This window comes from Crinia signifera, chromosome 3, assembly GCF_055691185.1.
Source record: "Crinia signifera chromosome 3, ASM5569118v1, whole genome shotgun sequence".
Lineage (NCBI taxonomy): Eukaryota > Metazoa > Chordata > Amphibia > Anura > Myobatrachidae > Crinia > Crinia signifera.
In genome coordinates, this window is record NC_139219.1 from 141,225,406 (window position 1) to 141,250,100 (window position 24,695).

The 24,695-nt window shown below is 43.8% G+C and overlaps 1 protein-coding gene across 2 annotated transcripts in view; it reads right to left on the bottom strand.

Annotated features, from left to right (window-relative positions):
• The window catches only part of PEX7 (peroxisomal biogenesis factor 7), a 241,931-nt gene that overhangs the window by 38,908 nt on the left and 178,328 nt on the right, over nt 1–24,695 (bottom strand). For both annotated transcript variants that reach the window (XM_083176622.1, XM_083176621.1), the window contains one exon: nt 15,392–15,491. In XM_083176622.1, the coding sequence (XP_083032748.1) occupies nt 15,392–15,491 (100 nt within the window). The remainder of the gene's footprint in view (nt 1–15,391; nt 15,492–24,695) is intronic.

The window sequence follows — 24,695 nt, forward strand, 5'->3', positions numbered from 1 at the left end:
AACCTTAACGCTGCAACAGAACATACTCACAAGGGTTATTTTATGTTATTACTTTGAGAATTTCCATATCAATGATCCGTAACAGAACATAATTGGTGATCAATGAGGGATAGGATTCTAATTGGAATGACCCACAGGAGGGGGAAACCTTATTATGCGTCGGCAATTTCTTCCTTTTTCGAACAGAGAAAAAAAGGAATATCTGCTTTATAATTGCCATTTTGTCATTAGTGTCACATTTTTTATATATTTTTCTTATTATTATGTGGACAATGATAATGCACCACAAGCTTGGCAAGAAATTCATAAGCTAAGAGTACATTTCTACATATGTATGTATACATAAGTTTTGATGAAAGGAACATGTTCCTGAAAGAAGAAAATGTTCCAATTCACAGTGTAGCACAATTTCAGTGTGATAAGAGGAAGCGTCTTCATCTTTCTCAATTTTCATATTAATGGGATGATGCACTCACCTATGTATACATCTTACTTTGTCAAGGGAATGTTTTGAAGAATGAGTGAAGGGTGATTGAGATTGAATGTGGCCAGGAAGCTCCCATTGTTCCCACCAAATTTGATTTATATACCGTAGCACTCATTTTTAAGCCGGCATTCACAATGCCACAACTGTTTAAACACTTTCAGCACTTTTCCCTTCAGTCGTTGTCTTTCAATACTTAATCCACACATATGCTGAATATAGTATAAAGTATAAATTTGCATGATAAAAAATGTTGACATAATATTGAGTGCGGGTGAATCATGAAGCCTACGATTCACATAAACAAGTGTTAGATCAAGATAATCTATTTTGCAGAACACTGTTGTACTCATTGCAACAGATAACTTAATATTTCCATAAAATGAATGTTGCAAGGGTACGTATACTGTATTAATCTGTTTTTATTTTCTTTTAAGCAGTGAACCATATCTATATTTAAAGCTCATTGCACACAGAGAATGTGCTTTCTCTGCATTTGCATGGAAACATGACTATATTTGCATTCCTATACTGGGGGTCCGAATCAATAAACTGTTTCCAAAAAAATTTAAACATGCAAATTAATAATACTGTGTATTACTGGAGCAACTTGACTGAATAATCATCTTTTAGTAGCATAAGAACAAAAATTGATGCCTTATCATGTATATTTGAATAAAATAATACAAATAGCTTGAAGCATTTAAGCTAGGTGCACAAACCTCTTCTGCCTCTGCCTGCCCACCTTGCCCAGCCACAGCTACTAAGTACAGGCTGCTGCCTTAGTCTCCCACTACAGGCTTCTCCTGTAGTGGGAGAAAATTCCTGTGCATGCCACAGTGGTGCCTCCAGTGGTGAACCAATGGTGCATAACCATCCCCACCACATTGCTGATTCTCCCCATCACTGCTTGGGGAGGATCGGGGCCGCTTGGCGAGGTTCAGACACGCTCGGCCAATTGTGTGTTTGGGCACAGCCAGCAGCAGTAGTCCCAGGGGATCAGGGGCTGCTGCAAAAGGCAGTGGCTACCCCTTCTGTGGTGAGTATTTCTGGGGCAGAGCAAACCTACCCTGGTAGGTTTGTCCTGCCCCAGGTAAACCCACAATTCAAGGGGTTAAGGGTCAACTTAAGGGAGTTTGTTCATTGTGTTGTATTCAGTGCTGTTGAGAGGGGGGAAGTGGGTACTTTTTACCTGGGCCCATGTCCCACGTCCTCCTCCCCTGCTGTTGAGACCGGGCAGTGGAAGTGGAGAGCAAAGGTTGCCGCAGCAGCACAGCCTCTCTTACCCGCTCAGCACATGCTGCTCAGCCGTGTGCTGAGGGGGTGAGAGAGACAGCTGCAGCACACAGCCCGCACCCCTTGCAGAAAATGTTTAACTGGGGCATGGCCGCGCACCTCCCAAAGCCCATTCATTGGCCCTGGTTGTATTCAAAAAGTCATAAGCTTTCCAACGACATACCACAATGCATGAAAACAACAAAAATAGCATGGACATCTTCGAATGTCTCTTAAGATGATAAGGTAGTGTGCACAGTTTGAAGACAAGAAGTTAAAGCGTTTGAGAGTTATGGTGGAACATCCATACACACACACATACACATCATTCAATTATAGTTATGTAGATGTGTTTAGCCACGTGTATTCAATAAACCAGAGCACAGATCATACAAGGAGTGTAAACCTGTAAGAATGAGCCCTGGAGGTGAAATTATGCTAAAGTTATATTAAAATAGATAGAATAAATTACAGAGCTGAATGAATTGCTAATGGGAAGACATGGCTTATTATTCTAGATACATTTAAGTGTTTTTTTTATATCATAACTAAAATAATATTTAAATTTTCTTCTATACAATTGCACTTAAATTCTTAAAGATTCTGAATCTTTAGCAATATAAAAGATATTTATTTATTGTCACTACTGCACTAAGAGCCATATTGACTGTACTTTTACACCACCACATGAATTATGGTATCACTGGTTACAAGGTACAGTATATTATATTATGTATATATACAGTATGTCTAGTGTCCATACGTACCCAAAACACTGCAATCTGCTGGCAGCGAGTGAAACTACAGCTCTTTCACACATAAAAAAACCCCGAAGCAATCACACATACAGAAGCACAGAGGCAATCACAAGATAGCAGACTAGCTTTCAAAGCTTTTGCTTTGAGTGGGCTTAGCTAGTAAGTAATGTTTGTATATTAGCTGATTTACAAATGCAGCAGCTTTTTGTCATGTTCTATACTATATATATATATATGGTGCTGACGGATCGATCATAACTAGATCGACAATGCACACACTGACAACATCCGAAGGTCCACAGACATATAACAGACATATCCGGTCGACATTCACTAGATCAACAATGACACAACATGCATTTCTATAGGAGTGCTATAACACAAAAACCTACTGTTTTTGTTGAAGTTAGAATACTTGAAATAATAAGAATAGACATCACTGAACTTTCTTTAAAGAACAGGCTATACTGTTCTATAATGTAAATAAACTAGCATTTCTAGCTGCGTGGGTTGATGGCCAAGCTGTGTGTTGATTGAGTGAATAACTATTTAACAATAACGAAACATACAGGGGCTGATTTTCAAGCTGTGAGAGAACCAGTCAGCATTCTATAAAAAAAAGCACAACACTGTGATCAGCGCTTCGCCAACATTGCTGATTTCTGACTCGATTAAACCCATTTATCTTCCACTGTGATTTCTAGCTACAAGAGAATATTCCTTATGAAAGCATGTGGAGAGTAAAGATGAATGAACTAAACAGTACTTATTATACACTGTAAGTGATGATGAAGAGACACAGAAGTCTGTTATTATATTCCACATGTCAATATTTGCCTTGAGAATTGTCTGTTGAATTTATTTTCACCTAATATTTATAGGGGTATTCAATTGCACCCGGAAAAAAAAGGAATATTATTGTGATTTTTGCACAATGTTTCGTATTCAGGCTGTTCCAGTTTACTCCTTTTTAGGTGCAAAATCACATGGGGGGGGGGTGTATCCTATTAGCAACAGTAATTTAGCGCTGCTAATAGTTTCCCAGTGGCTATCCTATTAGCTCCTATGCGCGCATGCAAAGCATAATCCCCTATATAAGCAGCCCCTGGACATGGCATTGTGGACCTACCCCTGATCACACTTTTGATTATTAATAATGGCCTCTAATTGGATACTGCTATAATGACCATCAGACACTACTCATGATATCAGGCCATTTTGGCCCGACTGTCAGAATTTCAGATAAATCCATTGTGTACTTTTGTTTTGGTAGCTGTTGGAAGTAAGCAAGTTTGAGCTTTTTCTAACTATGGAGAAAGTGCAGTTACCACTAGGTGATTATATTCTTGTTTTTGGATAGGAAGACGTGTGAGGAAATTAAAGAAAAGTTGAAGGCTGTTTATGGGGACCTTTCACCTTTGATGGCAACCATCAGATATTGGTTCAATAAATTCAAGGATTCAAGGGTGGTCGTACATCCGTACTTGCTGAAGAGAGTCCAGGTCGCCCAATTGAGGTGACTATGGATGAAATGGTCAACATTATATCGTATTGGCATTGGCAGACAGGCTAGTGAAGATCAAAGAGATTACTGGGATCGTAGGCATCTCATTTGAATATCTTACAATCGGAATCGAATGACAAAATCAAAGCAGTGTTTGGACCTGTTTAAGTGCAATCCGAAGGAGTTGCTGCGCTGTTGCGTGACTGTTCATGAAACATAAATCCATCACTACATGCCAGAAATGAAGGGTTGTGGTACAGGGTTCTGACAGTCTGGATTCTGAAAGTCATTAGCCCGACGTCAGGATCCCTAATGGCCGCACTCAGACAGCGTGGCAAGCACAACAAAGCCCCTTGCAGGCTTGCTGCGCTCGCCACACTGCGGGCATGGCGGTTCGCTATGCTCGCCACCTATTCTATTCTCCCTCTATGTGGGTCGTGGACCCCCACAAGGGAAAATAGCTGGTGGCCGTCGGGAACCCGTGCGTTGGTATTTAACAGTCGGGATCCCGACGTCGGTTAAAAGACTGTCGGGACCCCGTCCGGCACCCAAATGAAGGAACAGTGTAAACACAGAAGGTGAAGACGGATCCATCAGCCATAAAGGTCATGTCCTCAGTTTTCTGGGATCAAAAGGCATAATCTTCATCAACTATTTGGAAAAGCGAAGAATGATCAAAGAGCAGTATTATGCTGAGAAGATTTGGAAATGCATTAAAGTGAAAATGGCCCCACTTGGCAAAGAAAAAAGTGATGTTCCACCAGGACAATGAGCCGGCACACTCGTCCCACATGGCCACAGCGGAATTAATGCTTATGATCCACAAGTATTTTTATTTGCTAATTACCCTTGTCCAGTGCGTATGGTACACATGCACAGTTGTTCAATTTGCGAATTCTCTGAGCAGCGATCCATGCTGAAATAGCCACTTGGTTTGGTGCATTGAAAACTGAGAAACCGCTTGGGTACTGACAAAGCTGCAAAACTTGTGTTTCTTTTGAAGGCATTTAATAAACATAAAGTGTGGGCTTGTTCAAAGTTACAAATCAGGCAATGCAACTGCAAACTATTGTAGCTTTCAACATCATTGCTGTTTCATTCATTTTGCAGTTATGCCCCTTTCCCACTGCAGGTCTAAAACGGTAAATTGCCGATTTTTCAGCGCAATTTACCGTTTAAGGCTGCAGTGGGAAAGCGCCAGAGTTGAAATACCGGTTAAAGATAACTGGTATTTCAAGTCCTACACGGTTAAATACCGTTTTTTTTTTCAATAATAAATTTTTTTATTAGGTCAAGTAGTTAATTCTTACATAGATTTGGTATAAACATCATAAGGCAATTAACATATAGTATACACTTAACACATCACATAGTACAGGTGACTAGTGTTAATTTAAGCGACTAAGGGGTTAAAACCTGCGCTGAGGTTTGACCTGAGTTTTACTTACGGAAATAAGATAGGAAGAGAAAGAAGAGTGCAGAAGAATGGGAGATAAAGAAGACAGAAAAGTGGGTCGTACCAGGACAGGTTTACAGAGACACATTGGGGGCAAAAAACAAACAAGCATGGGGTTAGGGGGGGGAAAGTTATACACGTAGCAATATGTAAAAGGTATTGGAATGTTCAAGTATATGTCATTATTCTTGCGAGTGCGGGGGAGATGTCAAGGTGTTTCCGTCCCATATATCTATTCTAGTTAAGGTGAGGCCCTGTGTTTCTCGAAACTCTGCCCACTTGAGCCATTTCAGGTGAATCGATGCCTTCGATGTTGAGTACCTAGCGTTCGTTGTTTCATATAGGAAGTGGTTGTGCACCTTGCTCACTACCTGACCAACCAGAGGCACTCCCTCCGACTTCCACATACGGCCAATAGCTGCCTTGGCGGCTATAAGGATATGCCTCAGTATGTATATGTCTCCCCCTGAAAGTGTTTCGGAGTAGTGGAGAAGAGCCAACACTGGGGTCAGGTGGACCTGGAATCTAAGGACAGAATTAGCCAGTAAGGACACCTCCGACCAGAAAGGGGCCAGCGCAGGGCACTGCCAAAATGTATGTAGCAGTGTGCCTACGTTGCCGCACTTCCTCCAACACTGGGGGGAAACGTTTGGCCAAATGGCATGTAGTCTAGTCGGGGTGAAATATGATCTATGACAGAGTTTAAAAAACATTTCCGTATGTTGAATGCATTTAGACATTTTAAATCCTGTATGGAAAACAGTGTCCCAAACCTCCTCACTAAGAGTAATATTGAGGTCCGTCTCCCACTTGATCTGCACCGGTAGCTTCCCTTTTTTTGTTACGGAGATGAGATAGTTATACCATCGTGAGATACCCCCTTTGTGCGACTTGCTGTTTAACTTAGAGGTGAGGATTTTGGGAGCAGGCACCATTGGTATCGGGCCCTCCCTGTTAGCCATGAGCCAGTGGCGTAGTTGGAGGTACTTGTAAAACTCACTTTTAGGCAGCCCGTACTTCTCCTGAAGGTCGGAAAACTGCTGTAAAGAGTCTCCTTGCATTAATTGGCCCAGAGTAGAAATCCCTGCGTTAATCCACGGGTTCAAATTTAGGTTGGGGATAAGTTTAGAAATGGCTACCAGAGAGATCTCTATATTTGGTAGGCTTAGCCCGTCCATACTGGCGAGTGCCCCATGCCACACCTCCAAGGTAGCCTTTGTCGCTGAGCTTAGTTCCGATTTTTTCTGAATAGCCCGCAGGGGAACCCATAATAGATCAACCAACGGAATGTTAGAGGCTAACGCGCACTCCACAGCTACCCACGGTTTTGAGGATCCGGAGACGTACCAATCCCCGGCCTGGCTTAATAGGCACGCGGCCTGATACACCTCCACATCCGGGAAACCTCCCCCCCCAGGACCTTTGGCAGAGCTAAATATTTTTTAGACACCCGTGGACGTGATCCCTTCCATATGTATTTTGTAAAGATGGCGTTAATTTTGCACATTAAAGACCTGGGAGGTCTTCTGGGGATTGGCCGAAATAGGTAGAGGAGTTTCGGGAGAAGGACCATTTTGGATGCTGCCAGTCTGCCCATCCACGAAATTTCGTGCATGGACCATTCCGTTATTAGTTTTTGGAATGCACCAATCAACGGCAGGAAATTACATTCCATCAGGTGGGTCTCCCGAGATATTAACACTCCCAGGTATTTAATCGCCCTTCCCTGCCATGCGTATCGATATTGGTCTTTCAGACGAGCTACCTCTGTATCGGGTATATTTAGGGGGAAGGCCTCTGTCTTGGTGGTGTTAAGTTTATAATATGAGATTGCGGAGTACGCATCTAGGATCTCATGTAGCGCGGGCAATGATGTGTCTAACTTTTGGAGGCAAAGGAGGACGTCGTCCGCAAACAAACATATTTTATGTAAAATTCTCCCTATGACTGGTCCAACTATTCGGCGTAAGGCTCACGGCATGGGGAGGGTGTCACAGTGATGACGCGCGACGGAGGGACCACTCCGGGCGCGTCAAGCTCCAACCCCCCGCCCACCATTACTCCTCCCGGCCGGCATCCTAAATACATTATAGTTATATTCCCCGCCCTGCTGTAAGACGCCCCTTTCAATTGAGCGTCACTTCAGGGATATTAACCCCGGATATCCGTGCGTTCCAAGTGTGTGGAACGCACGCCCGTTTTTATGTGGTTTCACTCGTTTTTATGCACTTTTTAACTACTTACTGCCATCTATTGTAAATAAGGTCTATATTACCTGCCTTTATATATTGTTTTGATATGTTTTTATTCGATAAGTTTATTTTGACTCCTCCTCTTCCTGGAGCACCTATTTCCTGGTTTATGGTATAAATATGAATGCAGTGCACTTCAGAGACAAGCCTTGAAAAAGATTCTAAATCGAAACGCGTTGGCTGGCTTTCTGGACCTGCACAACTTCTTTTTAAACTTTGGACCATTCTGTGTTTATGCTGGACATTGGAACAAAGGTACCGGGTGTGCACTCACCGACATCTTTAAACTTTTCCGGAGAGTTTTTTGGTGTATACTTAGTGTGAGTTTCATCCAACATCCATCACCCACCTTTGTATTTTTACAGTGTACCTATGGTCTTAGTGTATTTTAATATTTTTTGGAATTAAAAAATTTTTTCAAGCTAAAGAAACCCAGATGTGTTTTGAAAATTCCTGCCAATTGTGAGTTATTGGTACGCTTGCCTTAAAAAGAAACCTTTATATGTATTGTAACACCTTGATCTTGTGAGTGAAAACGTACGCCCAATCTAATTCTATTGGACACCAGGGTGGATTTGGTGAAGGCTATACTATCACCGAGAGAAAAAAAGATACCTTTACGTATTTGAGATACACACTCCCTTTGTGAGTGTGGTACGTTCTACTTCCATTCCCCCTGTATGTTTTGAAAAGTAAATTACAGTTCCACACATTGTGTTCTTTTTTCTTTTTCTTTTTCCGCATATCAACTCACGAGGACGGGAGAAGTTAGGAGAACACATACAGACAGCGCTTGAATATATCCTTACCCCTGTTTTATCCACGGCTGTCCGCCCTGATCTTCTCTGCAAGTGGCTCTATAGCTAATACAAATATTAGAGGGGATAAAGGACACCCCTGTCTAGTGCCATTTGTTATTTGGAAGCTACTAGATATGGTTCCGTTCACAAACACTCTCGCAGATGGGTGGGAATAAAGAGCGAATATCGAGTCTAACATCCTCCCCTGAATCCCAAAACGTACCAGTACCTCCCTCAGGTATCCCCAATGCAGCCTGTCGAAAGCCTTTTCGGCGTCTAGTGACAGCAATAACAACGGGGACTGGGCTCGCTCACATACTTCAACTACATTTAGTACTCTCCGTGTGTTGTCCGGAGCCTGCCTGCCCGGTATGAAACCGACCTGGTCAATTTTTACCAGGGATGGGAGCAGCGGGGCCAACCTATTAGCGATTAATTTTGCGTACAGTTTCAAATCTGTGTTTAATAGGGCGATGGGTCTATAGTTCTGGACTGCCGTGGAGGGCTTCCCAGGTTTGGGGATCGTGACTATCCTAGCCTCGAGCATTTCACCAGGGAATTCCCCGGATTGAGAGGCCTTGTTAAAGACTCGTAATAGGATCGGGCCTAATTCAGACTTAAAGCATTTGTAGAAGTTGGTCGGGTACCCATCTGGACCCGGGGCCTTGTTGTTAGGCAGGGCGTCTATTGCAGCCTCTACCTCTTGCAGGGACCATGGGGCATTAAGGGCTTGGCAGGCTTCGGACCGTAACCCAGGGAGATCAACTTCATCCAGAAAAGCAGTGATGTCAGCTTCCGAGGGCTGTGGGGTAAGGGGGTCCTCTCTTAAATTATACAGCTTAGCATAATATTCTGCGAAAGTGTTTGCTACTTGGAAGGGATCAGTGACCCTGGCTCCCCTTGCATTTATCAGAAGGTCTATTCTTGCCTTGGTCCTTCTGCCTCTCAGTTTCCTGGCGAGCAATCTCCCCGCCTTGTTACCAAATAGGTAGAAGCTCTGGTTTAGTTTAGAAATATTTTTTTGTACTTCACTGAAAGCTGACGCATTGACCTTATCTCTAGTTTTCGCCAGGGCAGCATATATAGCCTCATCTGAGGGGTTATTCTTGTGGGCTGCTTCTAGTTTGACCAGTTCAGTCTCTGCCTCCAACATCTCCCTTGCCTCCTTTTTCTTAGCTCTGGCCGCGGCCTGTATTGCCGCCCCTCTCACTACAGCCTTTAGGGCGCACCAGTGAGTGAGTATGCTAGTATCGGATGGGTCGTTGGTGGTGATATACAGGGATAGGGCATCTCTAATGGAGTTCTTAGTGTCCATTTGAGTCAGGGCTGAACTGCCCAGACGCCATGGACCCGGGGTAGACCTGTATGAGGTCAATTCCCACCTCAAACGTAAGGGGGAGTGATCGGACCAGGTGATGGGGAGTATGTCGGCTTTGCGGATGGAGGCTAAGGTCCACTTGTCGGCTAAGGCGAGATCGATTCTCGAGTATGTCCGGTGGGGGTGGGAGAAAAAGGAATAATCCCTCACACCTGGGTGTCTGGCGCGCCATACATCATACATGTCGTATTCCTTAATGAGCTGCATGAATTTCTTAGAGTGGACCGGGGGTTGGGCTGTTCTATGTCCTGGGGTATGTGATTTGTCCATAATTGGGTCAGGGACTATATTGAAGTCCCCTAACAATAACAATGCCCCTTTGGCATATTTCTGTATAGTGGTGAGGAGAGCTCTGATAAATGTAATCTGTCTGGTGTTAGGGGCGTAACACGAAACTAAGGTAGTTTCTACTCCCTCTAAGTTACCCACTAAAATTAGGAATCTACCTTCTGGGTCTGCATGCTGGGAGGACACTTCAAAGGAACAATTGGCAGACACTAGTATAGCGACACCCGCCTTTTTGTGGGGGCCGTTGGCCGTATAACACTGGGGAAACCTATGGTTAAAAAATCTAGGTGGAGCTGTTTTAATAAAGTGAGTCTCCTGTATGGCCACGAGGTGGGCTTTCTGCTTGTGAAAATAAGCCAGCGCTAATTTCCTTTTTTGGGGCGAATTCAAACCTTTCGCATTCAAAGACAAAACATTAATCATTTATAAGACATCAGGAACCCGCATATAGTCACGTCTAGTCAAATGAGTTTTAGCATACGGAAGTACATTCACAATATAAGCTACTCTGTAAGGATAGACATGGGGGCAAAACACATGGGGTGGAGATGAGAAAAGGGGGGTTGAAAGGACAGAGAGAAGAAAAAGACAGGCGACCCCAAGTGGGGTTGTAGTGAGGGGTCTGTCCAAGACCACCTCAACCGTGTTGAGTATCTTGGGGGTAGTGGGTTTGGGCCCAGTCACCCCTCGCAAAAGGTAACTAAAGCAAAATACAAAAAAGAACAAACACAGATGTAGTGAAGCAACCATTAAACCTTAATCTGTGTATTTTTTTTTTTTTTCAACCTTAACACATAGGAAATGAACTTCAACAATCCTGAGTCACGCAATTTCTAAGTGACCCTTAAACTAAAACAGGAAAAGCCTAGCATGTGAGGGTCCGACCTCCTACAACTATAGTAACAGATAAATAGACGAGTGTATGGGCACGCCGGGCCTGCCAAACCAAGCTTGTGAGGGCCATAAGGGCCCACAGACCACATTAGGTAACCATAAAATTTAGACAAACTTTTTAGGGTGGGCACCTCCCGCCAATATCCCCGACTCTGTTCTGCCATCTAAAGTCTGTGAACGATGAGGGTGGCAGGGGGGAAAGTGTCCAGCAAGGGGGTGTGTGGACCCTAATCTATTCCGGAGCTACCCCACCAGCGACCAGTCCTGCTGAAGTCGCTGGCTCGGGGAGGTCTCCGGGGAGGCGTCTTGCAGCTTCCAACTGGACACCAATTTCAATCCGTCCTCCACAGAAGAAACTGCAATTGTGGAACCTTCCCGTTTTAACAGGCGGGTCGGGAAACCCCATCTGTATATTATATTGGCTTTGCGTAGGGCCGTTGTGACCGGCGTGAAAGAGCGTCTTTTAATGAGGGTATCTCTTGAGAGGTCTCCAAATAGCTGAAGTGGCCCCAAAGCCGCAGCAGAGTCTGCAGAGGGTCTTGCAGCTTTGAGGAGGGCTTCTTTTATGTGAAAGAAATGCACTCTCATCAGCACATCTCTAGGAACTCCCTCGGGCGCAGATCTCGCCTTCGGTAACCTGTGTATGCGGTCCAACAAGAGGTCAGCAGGGGTCACCGAGGGTAATAGCTTTTTGAAGATGTTGATGACGTAGTCGTGGAGACCACTGTTAGAGATGTTCTCCGGAATGCCACGTATTTTGAGGTTATTCCTCCGTGATCTATCTTCCATGTTGACCAGTTTCTCCCGCAGGGCCACCACCTCTTCTTCCAGTGCTGAGTGGGAGTCTATAAGGGTGTTGTGGGAGCCCACTATTTCACCCATTTTGGTTTCCAGCTCATTTGTGCGGTCTCCTAGTTCGTCAATAGAACGTTGGCAGATCTGTAGGGATGATCTAATTTCTGATGAGACCTCCTCCTTCATTTGATTGAGCAACAGTTTGAGGGTCCCCACTGTTAAGGCCGCATCGTCGGCCACTTCTGGTCTGCTATCTAGCTTTTGTTGAGAGGTTTGAGTAGGTGGAGTGGCGTCTGATATCGGTGTGAGGTCGGGCGGGGAGGATGATGTGGAAAGGGGGTCTATTTTGTTGCCCTGACTTCTGGGGGACGGCCTGAAAAACGGAACCAGGGAGACTGGTTTGGGTGTCTTGGGTCTCTTAGGAGGCATTTTTTTTTTTTTTTTATAGTCACGTCTTAGAAGTCGGACACCGACTCTGTGGGGCAGTCGGGAGAAACTGTATGCTCTCAATCTATAGGCTCAGGGCATGTGTCTCGGTCTCATACGAAAGGTCACGGTTGTTGCTTCGTCTGCATTATGATGATGCGAGGGGTAGACTGGGGACCTTTAGGGGCCAATCATCACATGTTCATCTTGTGTAGGCGCGTGCAGGTGAGCCGCCTGTACTTTCAAGGAAGATGGCCACAATATGTGTGTGAGTCGTGGTGTGAATCGTGCAGAGGTCCCTCAGGTGGTCGGGTAAGGCCGGATTGGCACCTTAATTCGGCGTGGGCACAGGAGCAGATGCAAAAGACGTCTTCCCTGCTTGCCAGCTAGGCCACGCCCCCATATATATATATGTCTTATATTTTATATACACACATATATATATATATATATATTTTTTTTTGTTAAGCGCTCCCCGGCTCCGCAGCGCAAGCCCACCGGTACTGGGGTGCAGGTAGGAGCCTGGTGTGCCGGTAAGGGTGGCAGGGATGGAGATTAAGGCAGTGAGATTAGTAAATTTAGCGAGTTTAGATAGGGAGCTCTGTGAGATGCGTCCTCTCTCGAGTCCCGTCAGGCCACGCCCCTAAATACCGTTTTTAAGGCAGTGGGAATGCCTTTTAAACGGTATTTAAACTCCAGGCAGTCCCTGTGCCTGATGAGAACTAGTCGTTCCCACTTTGCGCATGTGTCATGAGCGCAGTGCATAATAATAAGGCACTCATTACATATGCGCATATGTAATGAGCGGGTCATTATTATGCTCTGTGCTCATGACACATGCGCAAAGTGGGAACTACTAGTTCTCATCAGGCACAGGGACTGCCTGGACCCCGTATGGACCCCTGCTGCCTCCCCACTGCCCTGCATCCCCGGCCTGGATCCCCGTGCAGGTAAGTACAAGGGGAGGGGAGATGGGGGCACAGGGGGTTAGGCACTCTTTACACTGGGGGGGGGGGGGTGTGTAGGCACTCTTTACACTGGGGGGGGGGGGTTAGGCACTCTTTACACTTGGGGGGGGGGTAGGCACTCTTTACATTTTAAACGGTTCACTGCAATGGGAATGGTACTTAAACGGTATTCATACCTCCCAACAGTCCCGAATTTATCGGGACAGTCCCGATTGTCAGGGCCTGTCCCGCTGTCCCACCCGCGGGCGGCAGTGTCTCGCGGTGTGGGGGGCTGTTGGGAGTCCCCCCTGTCAGCTGCTAAGCAGAGGGGAATAAACGCTGTGCGCATGCGCACAGCGTCTATTCCCGCAGCCAGGGGGCTGGGGGCATGGCTAGAGGCTCACAAAATGGGGGCGTGGCCTCGCGGGAGAGCAGCGAGTATAGGCCACGCCCCCAAATTAGGACACCCCCCCCGAGAATTTCGGCGCGCAGCAGCAACGTCCCGCCTGCTGGACTGCCAAAGTTGGGAGGTATGGGTATTTAAAACGGTAATCTGCTGCAGTGGGTATGCTAATACCGTTTTAAATACCGTTTAAAAATACCAGTACTTAAAACGGGTCTGCAGTGGGAAAGCAGCATTAGTGATGTGTGTGGTGTGTTGTTAATGCAATGTGACCAGAGCCTGACTAAAAGGAAGCCTGAATTTGGGGGTGGTAACCTGCTGTTTTCTGGGTGTGTCTGAAAAAATGCAGGAGTGTCCAGGTGTTTTTAAGGAGGGCGTTTGACGACTGCAAAAACTCTTTGATGATTCAGTAATTTCATATGGATTTGCAAATGGATTTGGATTAGGTCCATTTACAATTTTCTCGCAACTTAGCAAGAGTGTGGGACAACGGGTAGACAGCAAAAAGGTTGACAACCATTAGGTTAACTTTGTGGTCAAATAAGAGGCCATTAAACAGGGTTGCTTATGCTTGGAATCTGACTAGTGTTGGTAGGAGGGTATTTTTCGGTACTTGTGTATTATCACGGCACCCATCGCATCGCATACCACTAAATAAGGTATGCAATGGTATGCGATGGCATGCGATTTTCACGTCAAAACAGAAAATGTACAATTAAATATCGCATCGCATGCCAGCAAATGGCATGCGATGCAAGCGTATGCGATTTTTAATTGTACAAGCACCTTGATGGGTGCATACAATTTTAAATGCCCCCAGAATGTTAAATGTTAAAAATTGTCAATGCGACCCCCACTATGAACGCTAACCCGACACTATCCACGTCGGCGTGGAGTTGATTTTATATAGTGTGGTGAGTGCAGCGAGCCACCGAGCCCGAAGCATGTTGAGCGCAGCATGCCCCATGAGGGGATGCGGAATACGAGCCCGAAGCGTGGCGAGCCCCACGAGGGGACGTGGAATACATGTGAAGTCATCTGAGTCTGCTCGCCACGCTTCGGGCTCGGTGGCTCGCTGCGCTCACCACACTATCCAAGATCAACTCATAGCCAACATGGTTAGTGGAGGTATGAAAAGGTCTGAGGATGCGGGCTCGCTGCGCTCGCCACGCTTCGGGTTGGCATTGATAGTGGGGGTGGCGTTGACAATGGGGGTGCATTTAACATTGAAAACAACCATCGGGGTGCTTATACAATTAAACATTGGATCGCATCGCATGCGGTTATATCGCATGCGATGAGATCCGATGCATGAGATGTACTAAGATGAACATCGTAGGCGCCGTGATAATACACAAGTACCCATTTTTCTTTGGCACATTTAAAAACTTTTCTGCACTTAAACAACTACCACAGTAACACTCCATTAAGTGTGATATACAAAAAAAAAAACACACCCTGCTGATGACCACACATAGAAGACCCATGTTTAACACATGAGTCCCAGATCCTGTGAGCAATTGCCCAAAAAACATGTGCTCTTTTGGCTGAAAAGAAGAATGGGCAATAATCATCATCAGCTTAAAAGTGTTATAATAAAGGTAGGTCATTTTTTCAAACTAAAAAATGAATATGGCTGATACTACATCAGTAAACTAGGTAAATAGATAGGTTACTGTTTAATCAAAATGAAAGCGTACACAAGTAGTAAAGAGTTACTTAAATCAATACCTGTCCTGGTATGAGAAGGCTGAAGGCAAGTCCACAAGTAAACTCTGTATGATGCTCCACAGTTTCAAGCAGTGATGAGGATTTAGTAAAATCCCATAATCTGAGGAGAGATTCAAACAGAAATGATCAGAGCGCAATGTTACTATTTTACTGCACCATGTTTAGTGTAACAGAAGTCTGCAAATGTACACGCAGGCACGCACGCACAGATCAGCCATAGCAATAAAACCACTGACTGGTGAAGTGAAAGAAATTATAAAGTTAGTGATCTACGTACATATATAATAGCATATACTTAGCTCTATACACAGTACTGTATATGTGCGTACAGTATGTGTATGAATCTCTCTACATACACAAGTCAACATCTATTCAGGATTCCTTGCATACAACGATTAAGTAATTTTTCTTAGTTAATTCATACAGTAGGCAACATTACTAAGAATATAAATTCAGACTACAATATGGCTGCATCCATAAGTGACATGTTCACAATAAAGATAATATTCCAGCAGTTGTTAATCTCAGGGGAACCTCCTGGGTCCTTCTGCATCTTTCCCCAGTTGGTGAAGAGATTGGACTAGTTTTAGCCAGTGTTAGTACCAGTGGCTGCAGAGTGAGGAAGCTACAGTACTTGTAAATCCAACTTTCCCCCAGTGTACACAGGCCGCTTTGTAAATATACAGATATCAGTGTATCTGCCCCCTCTGTGCGTATCAATATGTGTATCATACATAGCAATATTTCTGATATATATCGGCAGCCCCCGCCTCTACAGTGACTATAAATGCACATTAGTAAATAAATATCGGCATTAATTATTATGTGATAGATATCCTGACCTGTATTAAAGGAATATCTTTAGACGGGACAGTCCTACGTAGTTTAAAAGGCTTTAAAGTTCAAGTATAACCCTCTGGGCCGAAAGGGCAGATATAGCCATGATACAAGAAACCCACTTCAGATTATCCTCCCAAAACCCATCCATCTCCAACCACCGCTTCCCCCTCGCCTACTATAGCAACACGCCCAACAGCAAATCCAAAGGAGTTGCAATCCTGTTTTCTAAAAATCTTCAGCTTTCCGATATTTCGGTACAGAAAGTGGTTCCTGGTAGAATCCTCCTTATCAAATGTAAGATCTCCGCTCAACCATACACATTTGTAGTAGTCTACAAAGACCAATATTTATTTTTTCAATCACACATCACACGTTTAGACTCCCTTTTCGAGGGTACGGTAATCGTAGGGGGAGACCTTAATTGGACCATAGACCCAATCATAGACACATCCACTAGCTCCCGCCGATTTTCTACCCGCAAATATCAAAAAGTCCACAAAATTCTACATGACCTCCAGTTGGCCGACTCCTGGAGAGTCCTAAACCCTACTGGCAGGGACTACTAATTCTATTCCCACCCCCACCAGACCTACTCCCGACTGGACTATTTATTCCTAAACCATAGACACCTACCTCTGCTACTAGACGCATCCGTGGGCTCCATTACCTGGTCGGATCATGCCCCAATCACGATGACACTAGCGACCCCTCAACATGCCCCCGGACAGTGGACTTGGAGGCTAAATGAATCCCTATTGCAAGACACGCACTGCAAATCGGAACTAGAAAAGGCACTTTCGGACTATTTCAGTCTGAATGACACCACAGATATTTCCGCGATAACGCTTTGGGAGGCACACAAATGCGTCATAAGAGGTAAATTGATACAGTTGGGCACATACACCAAGAAACAAAAAGCTGAAAGAATACTAGCACTACTGAACACCATTCAAAACCTTGAAACTATACACAAATCTAATGCTTTACCATCAACACTAGCAGACCTAGTTGAAGCCCGCTCTAACCTGAATAGAATCCTTACCGAACGTACCAAATTAGAAATACGCAAGTGCAAGAGTAGATATTATCAGTGGGTCAACAAACCGGGTCGACTTCTCGCACAAGCTATTAAACTCTCTTCCTGTGAGGCGATGTGCTTGTTGTATGGCCACACCCATATTTCCAGGAACACACAAGAAAACCCCCATCCTACTACTCCATATTTCCAGGAACACACAAGATAACCCCCACTTCACCTGACATGGGGTCCCCTGTGGCATTTTGTCAGGGTCCATCACTGCCCTGGAGCCTAACAACTGAACCGTTTTTGGAAACTATATTAGCCAGTGAAGTGGTTAATTTCCCCAGCATCTTTAAATGTGGGCTGGTAGTTTACAGACCGTGGGATTCCAGCAAATGGCTATGATCCACTGTTACTTCTGATTTTTTTTTCCTTTACTGTCTAATTAATACATAGAAAGGTTTCTATGCAACTGAGAGCAACACAGTCTTGACAATATATTGATAACACTTAATTATGAAAACCAGGTGATATGAATAGTCTATTTCCTTAAATAAATGCACTAGAAATAAGAGTGAATTATGGAGTGAATTTGCCAGGTGTATTGTTAATAAATGCTTATCTGTTTCTATTTTCTTTCTTCTCAGTAATCCAACATTTGTATTATAGTTAATATTTAAAATGAGCAAAACCTACAGTGCATTCTTGCTGGTTACTGTTCTCACCAATTTTAAGTGTGGTGTAGATCTCAATTGCCTTTTACAAAGAAACAGTAATTACATGTGTGTACAATCTCACAGATCCCATTCAGCTAGAACACAAGAATCAGCCCAGGTTACACAAACAGAACAGGCAACTCAGAGTGTTTTCCTATTGACTCAGTCTGTAATAGCAAGGATGCACAGTAGATGAATAAGGGTGTGTTGTCCTTATTACTTACATTATTTTATAAAGTGAAGCATTTTATAATTTTTTTATAGTATTCTGTTAAAACAAATAATGTTAATTAATATGTAAATCAAGAGCAGCTGTAATTTGAATATTTGTGGCTTATAGAATCCTGACTATTTTCCCATAATCACACAAGTTTACATAGCTTATATTTCAAATCCTGGGTGGGACCTGGTTTAGCTGAAAGGGTTATCACAGAGCTGTTGGAATAGGGCTGGTGTCACCAGCAACATACACCATCAACAAATGCCATAGCCTGCCTATGGCGTTTGGCCCGCCAAACTCTCTATAGCGTGTCTAGTCTTATAGCAGCGCAATAAGTAGCTCAGCTTGGTGTTTGGCATATGGCGTTACTGGATGAGTGCAATACCAGCGATCATCCACCAGGTGTCGCTTTTTAAAATCACTACAGCGCATGCATCAGATGTCTAATACTATGCTGTATGCACTGTAGCACAAGTACTACTTTACTGTACTGTTCAATATGTTAGACACCTTTTCCTCAAAAATACTATTACATAGACGTGCGTCTCATTACGCCGCCCAACTTGCAAGGGCTTCTGGTTCCTCTGCAGCCAGGGCGCCATTGCCGGACTGCATGGAGTTGACTTTAAGCAATCCTGGCATAGCTGGGTCAGCTCCTGCAGGTGCTCAGCTCCCTGTTGCACAGCAGATGCGCCCAAACCTGGACAGTGGTGTGGATAGGGGACCGGAGCTGAGGGTTGATCACTTCAATGTCTGTGCCTTTGTCAGCAGTCCCTGTGTGTTAACAAGCATAATGAGACGCGCCTTCAGGGGAATCCTTAGACATGTAAAACCTATGCCATTGCTTGCTTCAAAAATGTGGGTGTTAACAAAGCTCTGTTAACCGGCTCATTGATTGAGTCGGGCCTGCTACGGACAGTACAGTGACTGTATGCTCGCTGTATCCCCATAGCCCATATAGGTTTTAAATAGAGCAAAGAGACACATTCACGGAAGTGCCCATATACAGTACATGCATAATCTATGTAATAGCATTTTCTGAGAAAAATGTCTATTTAACATACAGTACTGTAGTATGTATGTATAAATGTATGACTAAAAACATAGGGAGAGAAAAAAATAAACATTGTCACTTAGAGAATCAAACTCTGGTCTCCGAGCATGGAGAGCGGCACACTTATCCACTACCCTATGACACCTGGTGATCACGACCCGATAGCGACCCCTGCTCATGAGTCTATGTAAAGAGTGATCTCCTGCCATCAGTTATGCTTACTGTATACTGCATCCGCTAAGAGAACTGCAGGACTCTATGTTTATGAATTAATTTGCCTAGGGTACCCGGATGCTCCACCTGACCACTGTACATTACATGGCCCATTTGCCCGAGCAACAGTGTCCCATTCTCAGTGAATGGCGGGGCTCCGTCTGTACTGTACTGTATAAAAATCCGCTTCTGGATTAGTGGAGCATTATCCACCCAGTGGTGGCTATGTATACTGCATGCATATAGGGGTACATGCAATGCAACCAGTGAGGGGGTTTGTAAGGACTAAGGGGTTTATTCTGCTTGGTACGGTGGGACTGTATACGGGCGGATCTGTTTTTTTTTTCACGTTTCACCGACCTAACCAGAATAAGGCCCTAAACCCCTTCGCTGGCCGCTCACCCTATTCTATGTTCTGGGGAAATCCCCACCTTTAAAGGACGGCAAGGATTCCCTCGAACGGCGAGGATCACCGCAAATGCAGCAAGCTTGCTGGATATAGCCACAAGCCTCGCCGTTTTGATGGCCGCACTTGCTGTTTCCACCTCGCTTAGTGGAGGCAACGAGTACAGGGGGTGGGTTGAATACCGAGGGTGGGCTATGTCAGCAAGCAATAGGCACTGCTCGCCGAAATAATTCACCGTAACGGCATTGAATATACACCATTGTGTGGCGTGCCTCAACATACCTCAGTGCTACAAAAGTGGCGGGCCAAAGCCCTTGCCTAGGCTCGATACCATTGCCTAGGTGGCTCGATCTGTAAATATTTACCCACCTGTAGGTAAAACATTAAGTTTAACACCAACTAGTGATATCATTGAGAGTTAAACAAATTGCTAGTTTCAGGGAGTTACAAAATTGTGCGATCCAAAGTGCAGAGAAAAATTATCATACACAGTTTGTCCTTACAGCAACATAAATGATGACACAGAAGAGTGACACCAACCAAATCATTTACAAGAATAAAATAAATAAATCTAAAAAGAAACAGTTCCCTTGAATGACGCTGGGTCTGTTACATGAAACGTGTGAAAGATGCAGGCTACATGTGCTCAATAGTGTGGCACTGTGACGGGTAAGCTTTGATAACGTGACACAGAACATGCTGCAAGGGTGTGACAGAGTGATTAATGACACAGGATGCATCATTTGTTCTGATTTCTGGTTTTAGTGCACTGGGAAAATAATTATGAGATAAAGTGACATGTGATAGCAGAGCAGAATATTAAGACATACAACGAAGGGAGAACACAAAAGTTTTAAATACGAAATAAAAATAATACAAAAAAAAACATCTTATGTATGGTAAGCAAAAATAAAAACAAACCATCGACATGGGTTAGATCAATTTGATATTTATTTAATTTGACAACACATTTTAATTTTGTTGTGCTGTATATTTTAATAATCATACTAGAACAGAGTTGTGCAGCAAAGCACTAATCACACATAGGCATATTGATAAAAGATGGGGGAGTTACTTTAAGTCCCTCTAGATCAAAGACCCTGGCACCTGCAGAGATTGGAGTACCCTTGTTTGAAAAAGCGGAACCCCTCTTTAAAACTATATATATTTAAATAATTTTGCATGGTCATTAGTGTGATCGCTAAGAACAACCACATGCACTACAGAAAAATAATGTAATCCAGGGGCATTGGAAGGTCTTCTCCCAACATGCTAGAGTACAGGACTTTGCCCGTGCTGCACCCCTTCAGTGGAACGCACTCCCTCGTTCCATTAGACTCTCCCCGACCATGCAAAGCTTCAAACGGGCACTGAAAACTCACCTATTCATCAAAGCATACCCTTCCACTGGATAAACCAGCTGGTTCTCCGACCCCTTGCCTGTTTACATCCTGCTATCTAACCACCCCCCACTTGCTTGCACCTCTTGTAATCTGTCTGTCTCCCCTTCCTACTAGATTGTAAGCTCCTCCAAATAGGGCCCTCTTCCCTCCTGTTGTCAAAGCCCTCTTCTCTTCACATGTCACTCACAGCTCTCCTATACTCCAACACTCAGTGACCATCTTTGTCCGCATACTCATCTCCATCATTGGCATCTAGCCTCTAGTTGTATGTTGATTGAGTCCTCACTACTTATATCCCAGCTGTAATGTGTATTGAACTGTGGCGCTCTTTATTTGTACTGTATTCTTGTTATTTATTCAATGTTATGCCAAGCTTTGTCTCCCTGTATTGTTCCTTTGTACGGCGCTGCAAAACACTTGTGGCACCTTATAAATAAAATTATAATAATAATAACCTGTCATCCTCGAAAAAAGGGGCATCTATTATAAAAAGAGGAGGTACCCTCTTTGAAATTATAGGTCCTTTTAACACTTACAATCAGTGGGCAATGTTATGGTATATTACAGAAAACATATGTCATCCATATACAGTATAGGAGCTAGTATGCTACCTCAACCTCCTTAATAAAGTTTTATATTGTGGACAACCATATTTGAAAGAGGGGAGTACACTCTTTCATATTATATGGCACACTGGTTGCATTTGTCTGGGGATCTAGTGTTATCACCAGATAAGTTTATCCTGCCCTACAGAAAACACTTTTTGTATTTGGAAATGATGAACTATATGTTTTTACTGTAGTACAAAGACAGAGGACTCTATGTAATAGGCTCTGAATTGCCAGAGGTTTGAGTTTTAATGCGAGTCTGCCTGTCTGTTTTAAAAAAAGCAATAATTTACAAAGCAAAACCTACTAGTTAAGGAATGTGCATTCACTTCATATAGTGTCAGAACTACTATATAGGTAAAGGAACTAGCATATTTACTGCCGTATCTTCATGTAATGTTTTATGAACTGCAATTCTTTAAAACAAAAATGCAGCCTATCTTCTTCTCCCACAACTTCTTTTGGGTTTGGATGGCAGTGATTTTTTAAAGTGTATTCGGTTAGCATTGCAGTGGTCAAAATGCTGACATTCAGAATATCAACCCGTCGACTCCTCATATAAAAGGTATCTTTTAGTGGTTATAGAATCCGTGCTATTCATATAAATCCATACAATGATGAAGGAAAACTATTTTACTATTTACCCTGCACAGAAACAAAATAACTCACACAAATCTAACTCTATGCACATGTTACATCTGCCCCACCTGCAGTGCACATGGTTTTGCCCATTTTCCAAACAATATTGTACTGCGATCAGATCTGAATAAAGGCCTATATTTGTTTTCTCTTTTCTTTTTCCTCATGGAATATGATCCTCAACGAGGGAAGAAAGAGATACCATAATTTGAACTTGAACTGAGGAGACACATCTGTAATAAGACACACACATTTTATATATTTATTATTTGGCTATTAATAGGGCGTCAGGGAGACCTATCATCACTTTGTAGTTTTCTAATGTCGTATTGTGTTTGGTGACACATTTTGATAGTCATTCCAGCCACAGCTGAGTGCGCAGTAAAACCTGATCCTATATATATATTTTTTTTAATTAGAGGCTTTTCAGCATAAAGCTCACTTGTGTTTAATGTAAAACAGGTTTTAGGTGGAACTCTACACAGGTCATATTTTACTTTTTTTTTTATATATACTAGCCTTGCCCTGGATTAACAAACCCATGTGGTGGTTGCCCAGTTTCTTTGGGGGTGTTGCCAGCAGTCCTGATCCCCAGCTGTTCTTTCTGTTCAGTTTTATAATCACTTTTCCATTGTGAGATGAGTTTAAAGTTTTCCTTCTGTTATCAATGTTGCTGTTTCAAGGCACAACATTTGTTTGTCTTTAATTTTAGTTCATTGATATATGGTTATTTCAGTTAGTTAATTTAGTTCACTAAATTATGGTCATCTCTTTCAGTTAGTACAGTTAACAGTTTTCATCCAAATGCAGTTTTCATCCAAATGCATCCCTGTGCCAAAGTTCTGCCCAGCATACACAAATGGAAGGTCTGACTGGCACCCCAAACTGATAGTATGTCACAGAGGATCCAGTGTTACCACTCTGTGAAGTACTTCTCATAATCCAACCAGTGGCAAGCCTATGACCGGCTACCCATGTCAAAGTTCTGGCCAGCGTACACCAACAGGAGGTCCAACTGTTTTCTGCAATCCAATGTTACCACTATGTAAGGTTTTCTTCCAAATCCATCCAGTGCAAGTCCCAGAAAAGGCTGGGTCAAAGTTCTGCCAGCTGTATTCTGCCATGAGGTGCAACTGACATCAGCCCCTGGTATCTCTTTTGGTATCCAATGTTACAACTCTGTAAGGTTTATTTCCAATTACATCCAATGGAAGGCCCAGAAAAGTCTTTCTAGGTCAAAGTTATGCCCAGCACAACCCGCTGTGTGATCCGCCAGACCCTAAAGCCCTAGTATGTCTTCTGGTATCCAACGTTACCACTCTGTGAAGTTGTTTACCAAATCCAACCAATGGAATGAGCAATAACAATGTAGGGATGTTAATGCATGCATCATTATGTGTTGCATTTTGTGATATTTGTAATGATAAAAAAAAAGTGCACCATTAATCCTGCTAAAATGTATAGTACAGTACATAAACAGATCTTCATCATCACTGAGCTGGTGCAACAGCCTAGTCCTTCTAGATTTGATGTGCACCCTCCCATAACACAAGAGTGCCTAATGCATCAAACTCTTCCCATTAGCTGGAGCAAACCTCTGCTGTTCCACAGACCCTTGGTTACTTGTGTAATAGCACGGCGCCTGTTACGTAGTTAGTGTAGCGTCCCCGTCAGAATCAGCATAGTGTTCGCGCGACCAGCGTAGTTAGCATAGTCAGTCAGAAGTAGCGTAGTGTTCCCGCTAGCGTAGTAAGCGTAGTCAGCGTCCCTGTCAGAAGTAGCATAGTGTTCCCGCATCCAGCGTAGACAGCGCCCGTCAGATATGTGTTCCTGAAACACCCCCACTATCCATGCCAGCCAGAAGCGTGGCGAGCGCACGCTTTACGCGTCCCCCCAACCTGTTCATACCCCCACTATCCACGTCGGCTCGGAGTTGACTTTATAAAGTGCAGCGAGCCACCAAGCCTGACACGTGGCGAGCACAGCGAGCCCCACAAAGGGACGCGGAATACATGTAAAGTAATTCGTGTCCCCTCACTTCGCTCGCCACACTTTATAAAATCAACTCCACGCTGACGTGGATAGTGGGGGTATGAACAGGTCGGGGGACGAGTAACTCGTCCGCTCGCCACAATTCGAGCTAGCGTGGATAGTGGGGGTTTAAAAAGGAGGCTCTCCCTGAAG